The following is a 24,081-nucleotide window of genomic DNA, read 5'->3' as shown; positions in this document are numbered from 1 at the left end:
TGTGGGGTACAGTGGGTAGGACATCGTTTACCACGAACACTTCCTCTGTCCAGTTGGGCGTGTACCCTTTCTCGAAATGACGTTTAGCCACAGCCAAACGCACATCATCGCCCACTTTGAATTTAGCTGGTGATTGCTTCGAGTGTACGTCTGCATCTTTTGGTTTTCCATCAAGAGAAGCTTTCGTGGGACTCATGCCGATACTGCGATGTTTCGAGCTGTTGTACTTGGCCATAAGCTGAGGAAGGACGTCAAGATACTGTGTCGTAGCTTTCTCCGTGAAATGGCGCCACATTCTGCCTTTCAGTGTTCTATTGAAGCGTTCCACCACCACGGCTTTTCCTTCGTTGTGGGTGCTGTACATGATGATGTTGTGATCCTTGACCCATTGCTTCATTGTTGCATTGTAGAACTCCTTGCCTTCGTCTACCCATAGTTTTTGTGGTACCCTGTTCGATGATTTCAGGATCAGGTCGAATGCATCCCTGACAGCAGAGCCAGTTTTGGTTTTCAGGGGTACTGCCCAGGCATAGCGACTGTACAGATCGATGACGGTCAGCAGGAATTTGTAGTTCTTGTTGCTTCGGGCAAACCGTTGCATATCCACTAGATCGGCACTCCAGATGTGATCCACAGACCTGCTCTTCACCTTGCGTCTTTTGAAATGCACTCGTCTGGGTTTGTGCAATTCGTTAGCCAGTTGCGTGTGGAATGGTGTGGACTGCGACTTCTTCTTCTGTCTTCCATCATGAAGTGCTTTTTGCACTTTCGTATCCCACAAGGCTCCACCACCTCGCAAGGCACCTAAACTGAGAACCAGTTGATCGTTTTCCAGCTTTTCATCCTCATCGAAGACTCTTCGGAAAATTCGAAGTGCTTCATCCAGACCATATTTGGAAAATAGCTTTCCCATCAATATGGCATACCATCCACATACTGCTGTGCTTCTGTCTTGAACGGCTTGGGTGTTGGTGATGATCTTACAGTCTGCATAGGCTTCTTTAAAGAAATCGCACAGTGCAGGTTCAGTGTAATCTTGCTCCATAGTGTATAGACTGCGTCCGAAACTGTCAAAAACCAGGATCACGTTTTGCTCGCGACACACGGTCAACCAATGATGTCCACCTTCCGGTGCATCGTACACCGGTAGAACGTTGTCGGTGTTGACGATACAAAAGTCTCCATTGTTCAAGGGTGGTAAGAGGTCGTAACTTGTACACCCCACGAACCCTCCAACACCATTCAATCTTCCTTTGATGTCGGCACTGCTGAGAGGGTAGTCCATTCTTGATCATAGCCTGAAAATTTTCGCGCGCGCGTGATCACATTGAACGTCCACTCAGGATATCCTTGATGATACGAGTGATCCTGCTTTTATCCTTCAGAACCTCTTGAATGAATGATGCATCGTCCACCATCACCTTTTGTGCTCTGATCATGAAATGCTCGGGATGGATCAATTTTGCTTCAGTTGTTCTACCATACGTAGAAGTCATATCGTTGAGATCTTGAAACTTGAGCTGCGATCCTGGTACAGCTAGCACTAGGGTGGCTAGTTCATGAATCTTTCGTTCTGATCGAAGGAATCCATCGACATGTTTGTGGATTCCCACCGCACCCGCTATGGTTGCAAACGGGTACCTGGACATGTAGATGCGATTCGTCTCGTTGACCAGAGTAGTGTAGTCGTTCATCGTCTGCGTCTTCAGGGCATCCGCAGCCGCTTCCACCCGACTCCTGAACCTCAGTCGATCTTCATCGTAGAGTTGCAGCAGTTGTGATCGGCTTGTGAAATAGTTGCTCTTCAAAAAGGTTGCCGGTATATTTGTATGTCGGAGGAAACTGTCCAGGATTTGTAGGATCCATCGGTCAAATTCGTGGTCTTGTAATAGATTGAAAGGCACTGATGTTAAAGGTGCCTTTCTCTTCTTCCTGACATCTGCAACGGAATCGCGAACTTGATCGGTAGTGGAATCATAGTTGAGTATGTTGGATGCAATCACATTTCTCACAGACGGGTAACTGATGTGATCGGGATTGTTTTTGAAGTGGGTGTCATATAGACGCTTTACTCGCGGATCAGCTTGCAGTTCCAACAGGGTGGAGGTGCTCAAACTGTGATCTGGCACTTGGGAAAGAACTTTCTTGACGCTTTTCAAGTAGGTATTGTAGTTATTACCTCCTTTTTGCCGCATGAGTGGTGGTATACCGAGAACTTCCCACGAATTTACTCTCTTCTTGAGGATGTGTTGAGGATGTTTCGACATAAACTGCAAGGTTTGCAACCTTTTACGCTTGGGTATCGAGAAGGATCCCTTTCTGGACCCCACCCTCTGTATACTGCTCGGTAGCCCATTTGAGAATTTCACCGTAAGATGCTCCATTCTTATTCATTATTGGAATTTTTTTTTTCAATGTTTCGGCTAACTTTTCGGCTAACTTTTCGGCTAACTTTTCGGCTAACTTTTCGGCTAACTTTTCGGCTAACTTTTCGGCTAAACACGCACATCAACGAGGTTTTTATTCAAAAGTCACCTTTAATGCAGTGTCTTCGCAATACGTGTAGTACTGATTAGAAGAGCAATCAATGGTTAGGATAGGTCTGCGACACACCGCCAATAACTTCTCATACAATCTAAAGATAATGGATGACTTCGTGCACAGACCACCAAACAGAGTATTGAGATAACGCTTGATATTGCTTTTATCAGTGAAGCGAAATAGATACATAAAGTTTGCATTGATCTTCATGTCCTTAATGTTATCAAAGCTCTGAGAGAGAAAGAACACGTTCAACTTATGATGATGACTGTACATGGTGAAGAACTTGTAGAGACACTCTCTTTGGCTGCCGTGCTTCAAACCCATCACTCTGATGTCATCAATGATCACATAGGTGTTAGGCTGGAGATCCATGTCTTCGATACACTCGGGCATGGTGCTGTAATGCTTGAAGGATTTGAGGCTTGGGAGACGATACTGATCGGCCGGCGTGTTGGAGATGACAACTATACGCTCAGGTTGCACGCGTTTCAGGAGCTTGATGAGAAAGTAGGATTTACCCATGTTGCTCTGTCCCAGAAACAATACGTTTTGACCCCAGGATTTCAGAGCAGGAATGATTTCCGTGAACCAATCCTTAGACTCGAACTGAAGACCAGGAATGTGCAGCCCGTGTCGAGCAGTGGCCGTGGTCGGAACATCGTCGTTCCTTACGGGACTAGTCTTTTTCTTCCTCCCGATTTCCTGTCCAAGGAGCGAGATAAAGTCCATGATCAGATGTTGTAGGATGGACCGATGTGAGCGGAACTCATAGAAGACGGTCCTGCACTGTTAATGTTCTGTCGAATTTTTTGAGCAAATGGAGTTTCAGGACGGGTTAGGGATCTACGAGGTGCAGACAGGAACGATGAAGCTTCGTCGAGGGCACGATGTCCTAGTTTTTTGAACAAGGCCCTTCCTTGTTTCTTTATTCCTCGTGCCCTGCGGCCTTTGGAGCGAACTTGACGAGCTGGCTTCTTGGTTTTTCGAGATGCTCGTTGACGAATCTTCTTCGGTGCATGCCGACGACGACGACTTTTAGTGCGCTTCATGGCACCTGCTGAGCTTCCCTTCCTTACTCCTCTGCCGAATATTTTATCCATTACGTTGTCACCCAGTGATGCCATGGTACCCATGACCAAGGGAGCAGCCAGATTCGTCAGGAGTGGTATGGCCTTGGCGGCTAATCCTGGTGGAATGGCTAGACCTCCTCGGTGCATGGCAGGGTTGTAAGCTGTTTTCATTTGCGCTTCCACAATGTCTCCGGACTCTCCTCTCCCCAAAAGCATGGGAAGAAGTGTCATTCCTGCCATGGCAGCCAGGGGTCCAAGTCCACCGCGTTGCATTGCATCTTGTTTTGTCGTGGGTTCCGCCATCTGCTTTTCCATCTCATCCGGTCCAGCACCGATTAGGTTTTTCCAGAAGCTCTTTTTCCAGAAGAATCCACCGTGTTGTCGACTCGATGTTTTCAAATCACCACCGTAGACACGATGTCTGGTCTCCAGGTCACCACCTTCCATGATGCCCTTTTACTACTAGGTCGGAATTAATTCATACAACTTCGGCTTTGATACCTTCATCTTTGCTCATGGTGTACAAGTACTTGTCCATGCAGAGAAGGTTGACTTTGATCGAGGCGCCATTTTCGCTAGGTCTCCTCACGGGGGCGTTTGTCACGTCGCTAAATTGATAGTCGATGGACAGATTTCCTCTCGATCTTGGATTGTCTGTGGTCCGATCCAGATTCAAGTTGATAGGCACCATAAAGTAGTGATTGCAGTAATCTGCAGCGGTGATGGGGATTTGCGTTCCATACGTCTTGCCGAAAAAGTCTTGAACCAGATTGTAGCCACGCAGGTAGGAGGATTTGTTGTAATCGTAGAAGTATTGCCCTTCAGTATTACGACTCACATCCCACTGGAATTTGAGCGGGTTGTCAAAGAGCGTCTGGTCGTTGACAGTGACACGAAGTTGACTGAGATTTGCATGAATCATGGCCAGTCTGTTCGAAGAATGCGATGCTTCACCTCCAGCCAATGCTGGCTGTGTACCATGAGTCAAATCTGTGAAGAACAGGATCATCCTGCGTGGAATGTCCGCATTGTGAAGCAGTTCCAGTGTACCAGCATCATCTGAAATGCTCTTTTGTATGAGACGAGGGCACCACGTGTGGAAATAGAGTTGTTTGGGAAGGCGTACACGATCGGTGAGATTGGGTTCCATGCGATAGGTAGTGTACACAAAGTCCAATTGGAGTAGATCGATCTCAATATCACCGACGCTCAGAGCACTGTTGGCACCACCGCCTTGATCGCTAAGCATGATGTATCTGGAAAGCTCGGATTGTGGCAGATCAAAGCGAAGCTTCACCTGTGTACCCGGGGGTAACCAAGCATCGTCCTGATTGAAAAACGGTAGGAAGGGTCTCAGCTTGTACTGAAACCGTCCAACAGCTGCACGAAGTGCATTTTCCTGAACCGTGTTGGAGAAGCCTTCGTTGGTGACAAGCTCGACGGTGGGTGCACGCCTGAGTGTGAAATCATCGACGAAATCCGGTGCTTGTGCTGCATTAGCGTTTGCAGCGTTTGTTTCGAAGGCATAGCCATGCTTACGCTTCACACCAAGTTGATAGGGTGATAAATCCACACCTCTCAATGCTCTTTGCGGATCCAGTTTCTGTAGACCGTAGAGATCCGAGTCCACGTACTGAAGGCGTTCGCTGCTGCTTTCCATTAGACTGAGGATATGCTGAACCATTTGCATGTCGGCAACTTTACTCGATTGCGTGACCTCTGTTCCGTTGATCTCCACTCGAATGTTCTTGAACCACGAAAAGGCTGGTGACGTGGTGCACACCCATCGCGTGTAGTCTCCAGGCTGGTTATTGAGATTGTTTTTGACACTATAGCGCATTTTCACGATGAAATAGCTCTCCCCCAGAGCAATGAAATTCGGCGACGAGATGTCTAGTTCATTGTTCAGGGATGGTGGTGATCGATCTGCTGTGGAAAAGAGTCGTACTCCGCGTCTACCCTCAAGCAACGAGAGTTTCTTCTCCGTCCTGTCGAGGATGTTCTTCTGAACGATCTTCGTGTTGGTCAGGAGTCCCGTGAAGGACTCCGGAGCTTGTGGTGAGTATATCTCCTGTGCCATTCTTGCGAGTCACATTATAATAGGGGTGAATTTTTTTCAAAGATCCAATATCCAGTGTCTTGCGAAAGTCGTTCATCATCGATATCAATCGTTGATGCTCCTCGTTAGTGAGCTTCCCATCTTCAAGAGTAATGCCCAATTCCAACATGAACGAGTCTTCAGCTCTCTCCATCTGCTGCAGTTGTTCAATACACTTGACAAGCTGACGTTTGGTGTCGAGAACGTGTTTACCAATGCATGCCATGATCACACCGATGATCGTGCTACTGATGGCGATGATTCGAATGCGATGTTCTCCAGATACAACACCACTCCCTTGAAGAATGTTGAGAATGGTTTGAATGAGTATGAGAAAGGACAAGATTGCAGTGTTGTAAATTACGTACTTCTCCCGGCAACGCACCTTTTCGCTCTCCAATTTCTTTCGTTTTGCTATATCCTCCACCATGTCACGCACGTGACGGACACGAACATCTGGAAGATCCATCTAAGTAGTTGTGTTGGTGATCCGAAGATCAAGGTAGACGGGATATCCGGAAGTAATGTGTTCACCGGTGTTGAATTTCAACCAGAACGAAATGCTAGTCACGTTTTCGTGTGGAAGCAGCAGTCGTTTGTCTTCTTTCCCGAACACGTAGTTATTCAAACCGTTGAGGGTTTGAATAAGAAAAGTCTTCAACACCCTCGAATCAGTATTGTCTTCGTACTCCACAGCAGGTCCAATGAGGTCGGTGTAGAGCAGGACAAGTCTTCTGCCTTTCGTCAGATCCACAGCGAACGGGAACGTGTGAGATCCCTCGATCGTGTATGGCTTGAGAATAGTGCCCACACCCAGCACCAATGCGGGTGAGTCCTTCTTCAACAAGCACCGTTTATTCCTGGGTACCGAGACACTTATACGGCTGGTGTGACGAGAGTAGGAAAACACAATGTCTCCGTGTCCTGCTCGTTTCAGAGTGGCATTGATAATAGACACCAAATCGTCTACATCGCTGTATGTTCCAGTCTTGATGGAAAGTCTATCCTCTTCTTCTTCTTCTTCTTCTACACCATGTACCACATAGAGTTTGTTCGTTGCCTCGTCTATGTTCTCAAAGTGTACTTCAAACTGAGCCGATTCAACATGCAGGACTTTATCACGCGTATCGAGCTCCTTCACATTTAGAGTAAAGTTCGGATTGTGCAATCCCCTGCTCACGCCCGACGTGTTGTTCGCCACTGTCAATATCACAGACATTCTGGTGTTGTGATGACACTCACTATAGATAGGTTTTATTTTTCATTTTCATCTCAAGAATGTAGTGTAGCATGTGTGCTATATATTATGTACAATCAAAGTAGCACTTTCATATATCGTAGTGTGCCATGAGTTCTGTGTGGATGCGCTGGATTGTATGAGAAGATAAACTCTCTGCAAAGTGCAAATGACAGAACAACTTTGATGAAGTGCCGTTGAAGAATTGAGTACCACCAATGCTATAATTGCAATCTTCGATTCCATTGGTTCTGGAAAATGGGACAGTGTCTAAGTTGGAATGTATCAAAATGGAGTTTACGTATAGAGTGAATAGGCCTTCTGAATTCCGAGCGTAACTTATGACACACTTTGTACCCAAGAGATCCGTCATGCTCGACACAGGTTTATCCAAAGCCGCCGATAATTGGCTGACTACAGACGAAACGGGTATGTTGAATGATGAATGGCCGGGACGCGTGAAGTAGTTGCCACTTATGTGGGTGGCAGTGAACAACACGTACAAACTATCCAAGCTGAAATTTCCGACAGTATCGATATCGAATGCCTTCAATGCCATGTTTCTAGGGTCAGGTGCGTCCACTTGAATTACTTGGAACATTGCAAAAGACATGTTGTCGTGAAACAGATTGACGAATCGTTCTCTAATGGAAACTTGGCTGGGTTGTGTAATGTTGAGGTAGAAGTGATCGTCTCGGAACATGTCGATGCTGTTCACGTTGATTCTCTTGTCCTTCATGTCAACGAGATTTATCCCTCTGTATCTGTTTCTGCTCACCCTGGTGACGGATTCAAATCTGCTAGGATGAGAGTATATGTAGAGGTAGGCGTTTCTCCGAATGAGAGGTAGTAGATGAAACGGATCGGATAGGTTCTGATTTGATTGCGGACCCATGGGGCCTCTGGTTCCTTGAGGACCTATGGGGCCGATGATTCCTTGGAGACCCACGGGACCTCTGTTTCCTGGAGGACCGGTTGGACCGATGGTTCCTTGGGGACCCATGGGACCTGTGGTTCCTTGATCACCTTGCACACCACGTTCACCTTGTGGGCCGTCTTGCCCATCTTCTCCTCTAGGTCCAATCTCACCTTCAGGCCCGACCAATCCACGTTCTCCACGTGGTCCAACTTCACCTCTGGGACCTTCTGGACCAGGTATTCCTTGATCACCTTTTTGACCGCGTTCACCACCTTGCCCATCAGCTCCTCTAGGTCCAGTCTCACCTTCAGGACCGATCAATCCACGTTCTCCACGTGGACCAGCTTCACCTCTTGATCCATGAAGCCGACCAAACGCCTTCCATTTCGAGCTGAATTTCTTGTACACGATGAGCGTGGTTGCATCGAGATAGAAGTCACCATTTCTCCCTACAGAGTTCAGTGGCATGTCACCTCCGCTAAGCCATCCCAATCCCCGATCACCACGAGGTCCTTTCATCTTGCGCACAGTGTCCATACCAGTTTGCAATCTCGATGATGCTTGTTGGATTTCATTCTTGACCCAACCGGCAGGGACAGCACATGTCAAAGAACTATCATCGTACGCCAAATTACAGATGGAATGCTCGTTCATGTTGAGGTTAGCATCCATGGACACGGATCCATCTGTTTTCACGTGCAGCTCATCAGCTGCTATGGCTTGATCTGTGTAGCGCGTAGATCTGTTTTCCACATCTTCCACTTTGCTCTCATCGGCTTTCACCTCTTTCAGTTTCTCCACATCATGAACCAAGGTGTTTTCGGTGTCATCGTTCCCCACAACTGATTGTATTTCGGTAATATCATTCCGCATGCTTTGCATGTGCTTGAGGGAAGTCTCCTCCCCATCACTCCTATGGAAATGCGTAGCCCAGTACGCCATCTTCACACACACACACACACACACTGTTCTAATTATGATAGGAAATATTTTCTTTCTCAAATAAATCATTATGATACTCATGTGTGCTAGTGGTAATCTAATGAAGCGATGATATGTTAGCAAGAGAGAGAGAGAGAGAGAGAGAGAGAGAGAGAGAGAGAGTGAGAGAGCATGAAAAAAAAAAAAAAAAAAAAAAAAAAAAAAAAAAAAAGGGTTAGGATATAAAGTCTTTCTGATCAATCAATGTGGTAAGATAGACTAAGCATTTAGCAGATTCAAGTCCAGTGAATTGTCCGGTAGGGTGTCAGGGAGAGACGCTGCCGCCGCCACCGTTGTGTCAAACGCAATGTCAGCAGTCACGTTGTCAGCAGTGCTCCACTTCTTGAGGAATGCACTCACCAGTCGAGTCAATTCAGCCTCGGGAAGGTCTTGCACGGTGTCGTGATCCCTTTCACAAAGCCGTGAGTCTACAAACATCAGGGGGATTGCCGAAAGCCATGCCTTGAATTCGCACTTCTCCCTGTTGAAAGATATAGTGGAAGGATGCAGATAGAGCTGACACTCTTCGTTCATCGGGAAGTTGGGCACACCCTTGGTTGGCTTGAGATACAAAGCAGTCACACTCTTCCCTTGATACATTGCAGGGAAGATGTTACTCCGTATCCTGTTGATATGTGGAGATCTCACGGCACGTCTCAAAGGTGTTGAGGTCTTCAGGAAGAATTGAATGAGATCGTCTTGTGAAGCCTGGACGTACAGCTTAAGTTGACCAAAGCGTCCTTCACATACCGTGCCATTGACAAGCATGCCCGGTAAATCACCGCGCGTATAGTAGAAATCGGTGCCAGGAGCAACATGATAGTCGTGGGCGGTCTTGCTGTACATTGCTTGAACACACTCTGCTGCCCCATCCGTAATAATGGTGGCGACACCTGGTAGTATGGTAGGACGAGGAGATGGCATCTTGATCTTAGGCAGAGGCTCCAGATTCGGATTACGGCTAGCACGTCGCTTGTAGAGACCGGGTTTCTTTATCGTCTTGATAGCGAACGGGTCAATACCCAAACAGTCCACAACATCTTCACCAGCAACAACAGCATCAGTGGCCATCATGATATCAGTCACGAGAGATCCAGTGAGATCCAGAGGGAGAGAGAGAGAGAGAGAGAAGGCTTGAGCAACGAAACAACAAAGGCAGTTGTGAGTGAATGGAGGACTGTGCTTGCACATATATACCCTTTTGACCGCCGCCGAGTTTGAAATAACATCCTATGGGAGGTGACGACCTTGGAGAACACGGTGAAATTGTTCAAGAATCAACCAATCAGAGGACACGGTGAGCAGATGATAAGATTTAACCAATCACAGCACGACTTGCACTTGACCTGTCGGAACATGTCTCGGTCATGACTGAACGTGTCTCGACCATGTCTCAGAACAGGTTCCCGAGAGTGTAAATCTCCAACGCATTGCTAACATTGATGACGTACTGCAGTCTTGGTAAATTGATAGAGTATGTTGGCAAGATCAGGTGGGAGAGAGGTCACGTGATCTACTAAATATTCCAGACTGTAGTCATGCCAACAATAGGCATCTATTAGAAGATGCATCATGGACAGGTCTGCAGGTGACATCAAGGACAAATTAACTTTCAGAGTGTTCAGCTGTCTAGCGGACAGAGGACCCTTGATGTGTTCCATGAGATGTAGAAGAAACATCAGTGGAAAACATGATGGAAGAGGTTGTGTAATGCGGCTGCTTCTCAACCATGATACATTACTGCGCGGTAAAGAAGAACGCAGTGTGCACACTGCATCATGATCCTCATGAAGTATACACGATAATGCTATTGCATAGTTCATGCTTTTATAGCTGCTGGACTTCTTCATTGCTTGCAGTGCCTCTTGAACAGGGTGAAACTGTGCATGCGGTAAAGTGAAGTCGATCTTGTTGAGAAAATGTACAAGATGACGATTCACACCTTGAATGCGATCGGAATCCGTGTAGGTCTTTATGCTAGTACAACGCTCTCTCCACTTTACCTCGGGCATGTAAATGTCAGCCATTACCAATCCACACTGAGAACAAACTCTATGACCAGCATGCTCAACTTGTTCTTCACGATGATAACAAACTTCTTCACTTTCCTCTATCTCCTTCTTCTTCTTCTTCTTCTTCTTCTTCTTCTTTTCCTCCAGCGCACATTGCTTCTTTGAACGAACATAAGCATACAGGATCTCAAATTCAGAATCCATTTTCACTGCACCACAACAACTTGAAACTGACTGGATCATCATTCAAGAACACACCTTTTATACTTACATAATCATGACACCATATTACCTTATTGTTTAGGGTAGAGCATAACACCCCAATACATATTTTCAATAATACCCCTTTTTTTGAGGTAGGGGCACCCCCTGGCACATATTTTTATCCGCAAAAAAACCGGGCCAAAAATAATTTTCATCGCAAAAATGGGGTACTATTAGTACCCCATTTTTCAATAATACCCCATTTTTTGGGACCAGGGCGCCCCCTGGCACAGAACCCGCTCGTCGCTTCCTACTCGCGCCGCCCGAGCACCTGCAGCCAATGTCCTGCATGCTGTTACCACAGACGACACCTCATGCGTGGAGGTGCCACCGACTACCAACTCCACCATGGGTGCAATGGCGTCTCGGCACAAGGTGCGCTCAGCAGCCGCCCGTGACACATTGCTACGGACCGCAAGACCACCAAGCTTTGCTGGAAGGGAAAGCAGTGCTCGCAAACCTCCCTCAACCGGCACAGAATGGCCCGTGAATGCAGGCAGCAGCTGATCATTTAGGACGCGATCCAGGGGTGCGTAGAGTGCCCCGTCAGCATTAGCAACGCGCTGCAAGTATGACCACCGAGACTGAATGGCAGAGATGAATAAGTGGTAAGCCGCGTGGGGCTGGGTCTCTGCAACACTCGCCAGCCTCTTGGTTAAAGCACACCAGTCACCCACACGGCTTCCCACAAACCCATCACAGAACTCAGTGCTGCCGATGACTCCACCGAGATACCGGACGCCATCAGAGCAAATCCGGATGCCAGTGCCAGCAAATACCCGCTCAGCGTCTGACACCAGATGGCTCTTGACGAGGAGCACGGTCTTGGCAGCATTAGGCTTGTAGCCATACTTCGGGCCCTCAGCCGAGATGCAGTTCCAGTACTCACCGAGTGCCACAACGCGGTCCACAGCGGCATCGTCGTCAGCATACCACACCTGCATGGAACCACTGCATGTTGTGGACAGATGCTTGGCCAGAGGGACGGTAGCCAAAGCATACTACTACTACTACTACTAGTACTACTACTACTACTACTACTACTACTACTACTACTACTACTACTACTACTACTACTACTACTACTACTACTACTACTACTACTACTACTACTACTACTACTACTACTACTACTACTACTACTACTACTACTACTACTACTACTACTACTACTACTACTACTACTACTACTACTACTACTACTACTACTACTACTACTACTACTACTACTACTACTACTACTACTACTACTACTACTACTACTACTACTACTACTACTACTACTACTACTACTACTACTACTACTACTACTACTACTACTACTACTACTACTACTACTACTACTACTACTACTACTACTACTACTACTACTACTACTACTACTACTACTACTACTACTACTACTACTACTACTACTACTACTACTACTACTACTACTACTACTACTACTACTACTACTACATTGCATGCTAATCATAATGAGAATTAGAAAAGCAGCACTGCGGACTACTATAACTGACATATACACAAACTATTGAAACTAACGTTATCATACAAGTGGTTACTACACCACTGGTTAGCCTAGACACAAAAGTCAGGAATGCCTTTCAAAGAAAACATAGATTGCGAATGATACCGACGAACAGCAGTACTCGCTGTTGTAGAGAGTGAACGAATATCTTCAGGAAGTTTATTCCAAGCAACACTCAAAGGCCTAATACTGCTTCCACCTGTGGCAGCTACATGGCCGTACGGTGTACCATAACATAACTCATTGACTAACATATTTTGTGAAAATATTATCAATATAAACAATATACCTGTGAAACACAACCTTTAATACTACTAACACAACCTGTGACTACAATAATCATGAGATCAACCCCAAAACATTTCTTGCAGTTTACTTTCGTAGAGTTTGCAACTTTGTGTTCCTCAACACAACTTGCAGCTTTCTTCAAACATATCCTCAACCTTGGTTCTGTCCTAGATCGTATATTATACATGCATTCATTGTTTCGTCTCATCATTATGGAGCAGCTTATGCGAAGGCTAGCCAAGCTTGCTTGGCGATGCCAACGCGGAAAAGCCTATAATAATAATAATAATAATAACACTCAAAGAAAAAAGGGTTGATTTACGAAAGTAGGTGCCAGCTTTAGGAAGAATTATGGATGAGGGGTGACGACTGCTTTGGGAAGAGGGTAGCTGGCAGTGAGACAACAAGGAAGGGTATTGGGAGAATACACGGTGGAAATAGACAAGGCCAAGAATCTGCCGTCGCCATGCTAAAGATTCCCAAGAGGACAGAACATTGAGGTCTTCTTTAGAAGTCGTCCAGTCAGGCCGACGCTTGAGTTTACTATTTAAGTATGCTCTAGCAGCAGTAGCCTGCAGTTTATCAAGGGTTGTGGACATGGTGGCTGAAACGGAAAACATCCAAACGGGAACAGCATATTCAAGGAGGGGACGAACATAACATTTACACAAAAGATTCACAGCAGGAAAAGGAAGGAAGTTGGACATGACTGTGGTTTAAAAGAAAAACCCGACCTCGAAATTTGCTTGTAATGTGTTGAATATGGGGGGACAGATTGAGTGAAGGAGTGAGGATGATGCCCAGATGGCGGTGGGAAGAGGGCTGGGTCAGTAACGTACCGGTCGTGGTGACGGTCCTGGGATCAGGTGAGTTTGATTTAGGTCTGCAAAAGGGAACATGGACACATTTGTTAGCATTGGAAACTGCTTCAGCTTTATGGGACCAGTTCACACATCTATCAAGGTCTAGTTGCAGGGAGGCAGTGTGCGCGGCGGGTACGACAGTAGGCGGAGAAACGCAGACCATGTTGGAATCATCCGCAAACAGAGTCAGGTCGCTGGATTGGGGAATGCTGGGAAGGGAGTTCATAGAAAGGTTGAATAATAGAGGGCCTAGATGGGAGCCTTGTGGCACACCAGCGGTGAGCGACATATGGGTTGATAATCCAGTGCCGACCCGCACAGATATCGATCGGCCTTCCAGGAAGTCCATCAGCCACGCGAATGAGTCAGGTGCACACCAACCGGACAGACATGAGGCTAGGAGGCGATGGCTGGTACGATCAAATGCCTTCGAGAAATCGAGACTGACGGCATCACATTGGGCCCGGTTATCAAATGCAGAGCTGACAGTTGATGTGACATACACAAGTTGGTCAACCGTGCTTCGGTGGTGGCGAAACCCGAACTGTTTCGGCGACAGCAGTTTGCGTTTCGCTACAAACGCGTACACTTGGCGGCTGATTAACGCTTCGTAGCATTTTGCCACACCATTCAGCAGAGATATCGGCCGGTAGTTAGCAGGGTCATTGCGACTTTCCTTACCCTTGTAAATTGGGGTAACGATTGCAACTTTCCACTCAAAGGGTTGGGATCGGTAAGTGGTGCAGCGGTTAAAGAGAGCAGTGAGGGATTGGGCGAGCACTTCTGCTGTCTCTCGTAGGATCCTGTTAGGAAGACTGCCAGCTGTAGACTTTCGTACACTTAGTTAGGGTCGACAGTGCCTTGAACACTTCTACGATAGACAGAGGGCGGATGGCAAATGTTTCCGAAGGAGAAGGCATGGCGAGATCACGATAATCTGCATCCGACGACGGTGTAGCTTGACTATTCTTGGCGAACTGTTTACAGAAAATGTTCGCTTTCTCAGGGTCGGTAACCGCTAAGGTATCGACTCCTTGTATATCAGGTATAGCGGTGTGAGGACAATTGATGTGGCACATTTTTTTACTCTCTTCCACCAGTCATAAGATCCTCGATCTGCATGAAGGCCTTCTGACATCTGATCGTAGAAGTGACGTTTAGCTTTACGGATTGCAGCGACGAGGCAGTTCCTTGAAATGCGATAAGCAGCCCAGCACTCAGGGGTATTGACGCGTTTTGCTGCAGCAAATAGTCGATCTCGACGTTGACGGAGGCGATGGTGCACAGAGGTGAACCAAGGCTTTCCATAACGATTTGTTCGTTTTCTAACCTTCGGAACAAAAGATGATATGGCTGTGTCAACTAGTGTTCGCCAGGAGACCCATGCTTCATCTGTACTACTGGCTTCTTGTACAGCAGCGAGAAGAGAGAGGCTCCAAAGGTGGTTGTTAAGTGCGGGCCAGTCTGTGGCTGCATAGTTGTTCACGAGCAAATCAGAGTGCACTGGTTGCTGGGAACGAGTCTGTATTGTGAGATCAAATACCACAGGACAGTGATCAGAGACAGGGGAAGTGTGGTGAGGTTGTGGATGAGGAATGGTTGGTTACAGAGAACAAGATCCAGGAGAGAAGAGCTCTGACCTGCGGCGGAGAAACGTGTTGGGCGGTCGCGTACAAGTTGTGTGAAACCAGTATCATCCAGCAGTTCGACAAGGCATCTTCCAGCAGCAGTGTTCGGGTCCTGCCTACACCATTCGTTGTACCGAGGATGATAATGGAAGCCGTAGTGTCCGTAATGGAAGAGATGGACTCACGCAAGCCAGAGAGGAAGGTTAAATGATCCTGCCTTGGTGGCCGATAACAGCAGAAAATATAGACATCTTTGTGGCCATGTTTAAGTTGAATGCATAGGATTTCAAGGTTGGTGTTGGCAGGCTCGAGGTCTGCTCGTCTGACGTAGGCGAGTCCTGGTCGGAGTAAGAAAGCAACACCACCGCCACGCAGAGCGACATGAGATGGGCGGTCTCTTCGCACTACTGGCAATAATACAGGCTCTCTCCACTTAGATACATGTATACCAGCGCTGCCTCCTATTCCATTATCGTTGTCTGATGATTGGTTCAGCCATGAAACTCTGAGTCACAACGGAATTAGTTTGCCCAGGTTTTCATTGTGTGCCTTTGTGTAATACAGAGTTAGGAATTTTCTGAGTTAGCCAGGTTTCGATGATGCCTAATATGTCCATGTCTGAAGTACCAAAATTTAATATGATATTAATTTCATCGGCCTTTGGGTACCAGCTGCAAGCATTGGTTGTGCTTGTGCCAGTGAGTGCAGTGCCAGTGCCAGTGGTTGTGAACACAAACCTACAAGATTGATCATGTTGAAAGACAAAAAGTACATTGGACTGGGTAGGCGCTATCCACAATGCCAGTTAACAGCTACACTGAAATGGCACCAAATGCCCGGAAATGCTTGCAATTTGCTTCAATTTTTGAATTTTTTTCCGGGGGAGGGCCCCCAGACTTCCATGGCCGCCCCACCTCCAAAGTCGGTGCGACGAGCCTGAACTGATGTGGGCAAACGGGAAGGACCGCCTGATGTACTCCGGTGCAGCTGGTGGTAGGGTATTGAGGAGCTGGTGAGGATGGGTCACCGCATGTGTGTGTCGGGTTCGTGAACGAACCACAGCCCACAGTGGGTGCAGCTGGTGGGACAATGTTGGTCAGCTGTTGTGGGCTTTCGATGCCCTGAAGCTTGTACATGTAGCACAGCCCAGAGAGAGAGAGAGTGCGTCGTGCAGCCAGACTCTGGAGGAGCACATCTTGTCTTATGATGGCCATTGCCTTCCGCTGAATGCGGTCGAGCCTGGCCAGATGGGACGGGGCAGCAGACATCCAGACCAGTGGAGCATACTCCAGCATAGGGCTAATGAATCCTCGGCAGACACTCAGACGGCCATTGGTGTCAAGTATCCGCGCGGCTCGGCCCAAAAGCCCAAGACGTCGACTTGCTCTCACCACCATGCTGCTGATGTGCTGGCGAAATGAAAGCTTTGAGTCGAACAATATACCCAACAGCTTCAGTGTTGATGCCTGGGCAATGTCGACACCACCAAATGAGATGCCTGGAGTGGCTGGGTCCAAGGATCGTGTGCATAGTAGCTGCTGTGACTTGGATGGCTCAAATGTCACCCGCCACGGAGATGTATCTTTATCTGTTTATCACCACCCTAGTGATCCGGGTCCCCATCGTTAGGTTAATCCTCTGAGTTATTCCAGGTGTTTAACTCCCAGGAGGGTCGTGTACATGTACATGTACCTCCCAGGAGTGACAATAGAGGGTCGTGTACATGTACATTGTACATGTACCTCCGAACCACTCCTACACTACTATACTTGATGTTACTATTATTACTACACTACTGTACCTGGGCACCTGGGAATGAAGAGCGGGCAGTAAGATACAGCCATGCACAATAAACCACTCATCGTTCAGATTGGTGCTAGCGCTAGCTCTGGGCACTGTTTGTTTTCATCAGTTTACTGCCAAGTGCGAAACTAGTGACTTGCTGGGGCCCCGTTCGACTTATGCCAACAGCAACAGTTGATGATTGCTCTCAATCAATCAGCCAGTGGGGGCATTCTTCATTCTCGGTTTCGTTATTCATCATTACCACTCGAATACGTCGTCTGCAGTCCTGTGCATGCACATGCACATGCACATGCACATGCACAAAAGTCATGTAGAGTCTACATAGGACTCAGGAGCTTCCCATGATCAGATGCCAATGCAGCACTCGACTCCGCAGCTGTCATTGCACTGTTGCCGTAAAATTTGGAATACGCCACATGTCATCGCGTGGGTTGGGCCTTCTGACATGAAAGCTGAGGTCAGGAGACGGTGCTGTATGCCAGTATGGGCTGTTGAGTCGACTGTTGGCTGAGCGATCTTTCTGTACTTCCATGTCTCTTTTTAAAATTCTTTACTCCGTGAATAATAATTATAAGACCGAAGTTGGCTTCCTACCCCGCAGGCAGCAAGCTCACCTACTGTGCTGTCAAAACCACTACTGAACACTGGTAGCGATGACATTAACAGTATGACTATGAGTATTACGGTAGAATTGAAATTATTGTAGACCATACATGTCTAAGCCTAGGAACGCGGTAGGCCATAGGGCGGACACACACTGCTGTTGTGTAACACTCGTTCACCGACCGTGACTGTACTGTCAGTATGTAAAAAATATCACCACCAAGTGGATTTGCAGTCGGTCGGTAGTACACAGGGCAAAACGGAGTACCGGGGCATTGACAGGCGTGCAGGTAGAACACTGAACAAGCTGCCCCTCCCTGACACTAGTGGGAACTTCCAGCAACCCAGCGAAGGTGTGATCCTCGCCCCCGTGTTGGTATGGTGCAGTGGTGGCCTCGGCACTGACACTTGACAGAGCTAGAGGTGCATGCAGACGATAGATCACCGTGTACGGCGTTGACCAAATGTCGCGTGAGCATTTCAGGCCAGGGTCACCATCCCATGCCCGTGTGCTGTGCGCGAGAAACCCGAAGAACAGGATCCGCTGGGAACAGTTGCCAGACCAGTGCCATACCAGTATAACAATCTCCTCACGCTGGCCAATGCTGCTATTTCCCACTCGCATCCAACGTCGAAGGTCAGCTTGCTCAAGGTGCGAGTTGTTTTGCTGTTGAGCACCTAACGTTAGGGGCTCCCTGCAAGGGGCAACCGTCAGGTGCAGCCATGGCGTTGCGTTTCAAGAGCAAGTTTCAAGGCGACCCGACCATCGAGACTGACCAGAAGGAGCGAGGCATAGAAACGATGGTAAGTGGTTAAATAATTGCTGTCATGTGCTTTGGCTACGGATTGTGTTCGGATATTGTTCTGCGGATGGGCAGGGTGTTAGGTATGGCTAGGTGCACACACACACACACACACACACACACACACACGCACACACACACGCGCGCGCGCACGCACATCCAATGTACATGTAACTAAAGTGAACGTGGACGTCAAGCTGTCACACGTGATAATACCAAGTCAAGGAGGTAGACGCAGAAACCAACGAGCCTCTCCTTCTAAGTCCTACAATAGGCTACATTGTATAGTTTAAAAAATATTATATTAGCAGCACTGTGCCAGTCAACCCATCAAGCCACAACAGTATCGTTATGGCGTGGCTTGATGGGTTGACTGGTAACAGCACTGCTCAGGGAGTCCGATGTTTACATGTCTGCCTGATGTGGATCCACGTTTTCGCATCCTGCCACTATGACAGTCAGACTTTTACAGAGGTATAAACACGTCTTCTGTTTTGGTAGTAGATCGTAAATACATGTGCAGAACTAGTATTCTATGTAATGTACAATGTACAATGTAGGTACAGCTGTGAATGTCAATAAGTAACCTTTGCAGACTGCTGGAAATCCCGCTGTCATCAAGGACTATTCGCTTTCTACACTACATTTTTTGTAGTACTGTACTGACATGAACAGGTCATGTAGCTGCACTGCATGTCCGGACAGCTAGATGTTGTTTTGCTTTGTCTTTGCTAGTGTTACTGACTGGCCGAACCCAGAACCCTTGATGGTGAACATCGTTACTGACGCTCGATATGAACCTTGTAGAGTGCAGTCTGTCGTGAAGGAATGACAAGAATACTAGTTTTCCGCCTACTGAAAGGCTTGATGACATCAAGATGTCCCACATGGCCTTATGTTCATCTCGGATTGTGCCGCCTAGTCTTTGACAATGTGAAAAGGCGCAAAGCTTGTCACGTACACGCACACACAGTGCGTGTCCGGTGATGCGGAGACAAGGCCTTGTCAGAGAAGATTGTGTAGCATGGCTACTGACAGTACAATGCACTGTACGTGTACGTGTAGGTGGTATGCAGGTGTCTGTGGTATGCATTGTATCATGAGTCATGACGGCAGTGTGATCTCGCTTCATCGATCAGATCCATGCTTTGCCTTCCTTCATGCTTCAGAAGTAATAGTTCAGTCACCTGCCTACTGGCGGCAGATGACTCTGAGATGAGCCCCTTCTGGCCCTCAAATGGAAGTCCTTACACCACATGGTAAAGACGCTGGCTGTTGTCATACAGACTTCACCCTGAGTCTAACTTAGTAGCTAGGCAATAAAATTAATGAGAGTGCGGCCAAGTGACCTGAGTCCAGACTCAGTACATATCCGAAATCTCTGATGTTTCGAATGGACTGTAGAATACTAGTCTAGAATGCCTTCAAACGGCAGATGTCAAGTGAGGATACTGTACCAGTGATGTTGGCGTTGGCTCCTCAATCCGATCAATCGCAACCATCGAAAGGCAACAGTGCTACAAGAAGAACTGCAACCTGACTGCAGGCTCTGGTTGAGAGCGGAATTTCTTCCGCAGCCGCATAGTGACATACTGGAGTGTTGTTGCTAACTGCTGTGTTATTTGGCATGGTATTGGCCATTTTGCTTACAGTGTCAGTCCCTTCCATAGTCAGAACAACAGCTACTGTAGTCTGTACAGTGTAGATTCTACCGTACATGTACATGTTGGCAGTAGTGTGACCATACCGTGAACGTTTTCCCAATGCATGTGATGATCTGATAGCCACAACTACAAAAGCGCAGTTCAGTTCTATGCCAGTTGTCTTACAAGTTTACACAACAACCTGAACGAGACCCCACTCCTCCAGGCTCCACTGGGACATGTGGATCACTACAGCTGGTGGGACTGTTGTGAAGAAAGGATCGACAAATCGAGATTGAACGAGCAAATCAGTTGACTGGGCGTAGATATACAGACCACCTTGGTAACGTGCTCTTTTCCAAGACAGTTCAGAGCACACGTACTTTGTATGTACATGTAGATACTAGAAAGTGGCCCTTGTGCCACCTACACGTACATCTATATTCTCAGGAAGCGGACAGGAAATTGCCTTTTCCACCACTTCCGTGAGATGCCACCACCCATTGGGCACTGGCCAGTGCAGTGCGACTAGCGTTTAGTGTCGTTGTTCAGTGTTCTGTCATCGAAATTTGTGCCTAAAGTACACGCTTCTGACATAGACTTGCACTTGGGAAAGACAGCCGAGGGTGGGCTCAAACCTGAGTAGAAAATTCAACTAAAATATTAAAATCATAGTGCGCCCGTTGTTGGCATAATGCTGTTAGAAATTCTAATGAACATTTCCTCTAGCTTCTAAGTGAATCTGAAAACGAAGTTCGTAATACACTGTTCCCGTGGATACGGCAATGCCGCTCCCTGACTTGACTTGGCAGTGGCGTGTCATGACTAGAGGCCATAGCCTGGATGGCGAAAGCATGGCTCAATTTGCCACTAAACAGTGATGGTTGAGCCCCTCTTCAAATACTATCACCAGTGACGCTCGCATTCTCTCTTAACGATGGGATAACATTTACAAAAAATAATGTTATTCAGTGGCTTCTCAGGCAGACGCACTACCAGTACTCCATCCCCCTACTACGAGGGCGATACTCTAAATGAAGATTGCGTAAATGACATTATCAATCACATTATAGCTCTGAGTCTTGATAAGTGGAGCGTGTCTGGAAACAGCTATCGACTACCGTGCACGTGTACATGGTGTACTGTACTCTAGCCCCTTACTAACCATTGCTAACTGGCCTTAGAGTGTCGCCAAGTGTTTACCATGCCAGCTAACAATGATTATAAAGCAATGTTTCTCGTTCGTATGTGCTGGAAACAGAATGGATGATCACTCAAGTTTGTGTTGGAACGTACAGCACAACAGCACTCAAGGGAGTCCGGTGCATGATGATTGATGTACATGTATTCCGCACACCCGCATTTAGCAGGATCCTGGAATATACTAGTCAAGACGCTAACGTGGCCTGGTGTTTCTAGCTGAGCAGTATCATTCCGCTGGATTTTAATGATGATTGCGGTTTTCATGTACAGCAACTATTTACTTCTTCTGCCAAACTTGTGACTTTTTAGAAGTCTAAAAAATGTGTAAAAATTCACCACCAGTCTATAGTTGCAGGAATTTCAATGCCAAGATGGAATGCTTTAGATGTTTCGTTTGTAGGTTGCTCTGTACCCCCATTGGCATTGTCTCTGTTCGTCCCATAGAAAGCCCTGCTTTTGCACTGCCTGGCCATCCGTGATCGTTACAATCAGTCAAACTACGTGGGTGTGCGGAATATGAATGCGAAATATGAATGCGAAAGGACTAGTGATTGACACCATGGTACTACTAGTGCACTGACATGAATAGACAGACCGATGTTTCGCTACAGACTAACAGTAACACCGTCGCCTAACCCCTCCCCGCTCCCCTGCACTCCTGTGTTTCGAGTTCCTTGGAACGGGTGTACAATGGTAGCAGGAGGGGCTCGCCGCCAGCGTTTCATCAATGCAACTAACTAACGGTGTTAGTTGACTTGACTTCTTTCGTCTGCGACAAATGGCCCGTGACTTTCGTTGCCGTAAACCTGTGCACATGCACAATCATGTATGCACGCCGCTCTGGTAACACTTCTACACATTGCGCTTAGCCCTAGCCCGGCTTAGGTGTGGCGAAAAGGAACAAGAGGTCAAACGTTCCCCTGGACAGGCCCTTCCTTAGCTAGATTCGACGATGTTGCGCGCGCTGTACTTCCTCCTCGCATGTACATGACTTATGCAGCTTCTACACAACGCGGTCTCCAGACTACAGCCGTACAGGTTGAGGTAGTCTGTAGCAAATCTACGGCCGTACAGGTAACTGGTTTGTATGAATGTGGCCAGACCACCACCATGACCACACACTCCACAACTTGTTTTGGCACAAGCACTAGTTCAAGTATCAATGAGGAGGATTGTGTACAATGTAGTAACCAAGAGTAGATCTACATAAGGCAAGACAATGGGTTAACGGTTATGTACTCTTGCCTAGTCTTGGTGTGCCAGATAGACTCAACCGATACTCCAGTCGTTGAGAGGAACAGTGTTTCTGAATCAAACATCACATTATTTTTATATTCATTTGCTCAGTACACTGTATCCAGCTAAAGTACTAGTAACTGAGTAACTGAGTAACTGAGTAAGTACGTAACAGTTAGCACAATCATGACTGTACTAGTATTCCACGTCACCGTGATAATTCGACGACGTTATTACATGGTCGTTGGATTGTACAAACCCATTTTGACTATCACTCCTTTAGCATTATCAGTTTGTGACAAGCGTCCATGGAGTATGAATCGTACACACTGCTCCGAGTGGTATGATTATGACAGCAATCATCCTGGGCCTAACCTGGGTCCGTCCTCCCTACATTCCGGCTCTCATTATTGTCCCTGTCAAGAGGCACTGGATGGTGACTGATACGTTTCAAACAAGATGAGATACCTGACATCTTTGAGCCATTCCCAGTAACGTCCGTCATGTTGGGCTGGGTCGCAACGCAAGGCGACCAAAGCATGCTACTTGTCTTTGGCTGCCTGTTGGTGCGAGAAACGTAGATCTACTCGTAGTAGTACTAGTAGTGATCTGTACTGTTCGTGCGACACTGCACAGGCGTTGGAACCGTCTTGGTGGTGCGTCCTGATCACAATGTTCAGTCACACTCAAGTTAGTTATCAAAAAAAGACTTAGGTGCTGTCTGTAGTTCTGTCGTCAGACTGATGACTTTTCACACACACGAGTGGAAGCTCACTTGAAAGTGCCGTTACTCTTCAGCAGACTATTTTGGAATCTGTTGTTGTCCAAGTGTGGCCACAGAACAGTTCGGACTGTCACTTTCCAGCGTCATTGGCAAAACTGTGTTGACCATTTGAAACTGACAAGGTGTTGAGAGGACTGAAGAGGACACTGAGTCTGTACAGTAACAAACCTGGTCTCGTGCCGATCAGTAGTATACAGCCAGCCTGAGTCGTAACGACGTTTGTGGGGACTAAAGTAAAGACCACGTGAGAACACCAGCGCTGCACCCCATCGCTGAACCAGTGCAGTCAAAGACGCACTCGCGCTGCATGTGTCGGCTAGCTGAGCAGCGCTGATCCAACGGGCCACCAAAAAAAAATATTTGACCGAAGGCCTCCCGGCTCGCTCACTCACAGTCACAGTCACTGAGTCAGTCACACGCACACACTAGCTGTGCTTGTCTGGGACTGGGAGCGCTTCGTTGTGCAGCGCTTGCTAGCAAGTGTTGGACTGCAGACATAACTGTTCCACTTGGCCACCAGAAAGATAGGTGACTAACGTGACTGCCTCTTCTGTCTATACACACTGTT

The 24,081-nt window shown here is 47.3% G+C and overlaps 1 protein-coding gene across 1 annotated transcript in view; it reads left to right on the top strand.

The window, feature by feature from the left end:
* Positions 1–18,452: 18,452 nt before the first annotated feature.
* LOC135805102 (filamin-C-like) overlaps positions 18,453–24,081 on the top strand; it is a 15,758-nt gene continuing 10,129 nt past the window's right edge. Inside the window, exon 1 of the mRNA XM_065319096.1 lies at positions 18,453–18,648. Coding sequence (XP_065175168.1) covers positions 18,568–18,648 — 81 coding nt within the window. The 5' untranslated portion in view covers positions 18,453–18,567. The remainder of the gene's footprint in view (positions 18,649–24,081) is intronic.

Source organism: Sycon ciliatum, chromosome 1 (genome assembly GCF_964019385.1).
Source record: "Sycon ciliatum chromosome 1, ocSycCili1.1, whole genome shotgun sequence".
NCBI lineage: Eukaryota > Metazoa > Porifera > Calcarea > Leucosolenida > Sycettidae > Sycon > Sycon ciliatum.
This window is presented reverse-complemented; position numbering and strand designations above follow the sequence as displayed.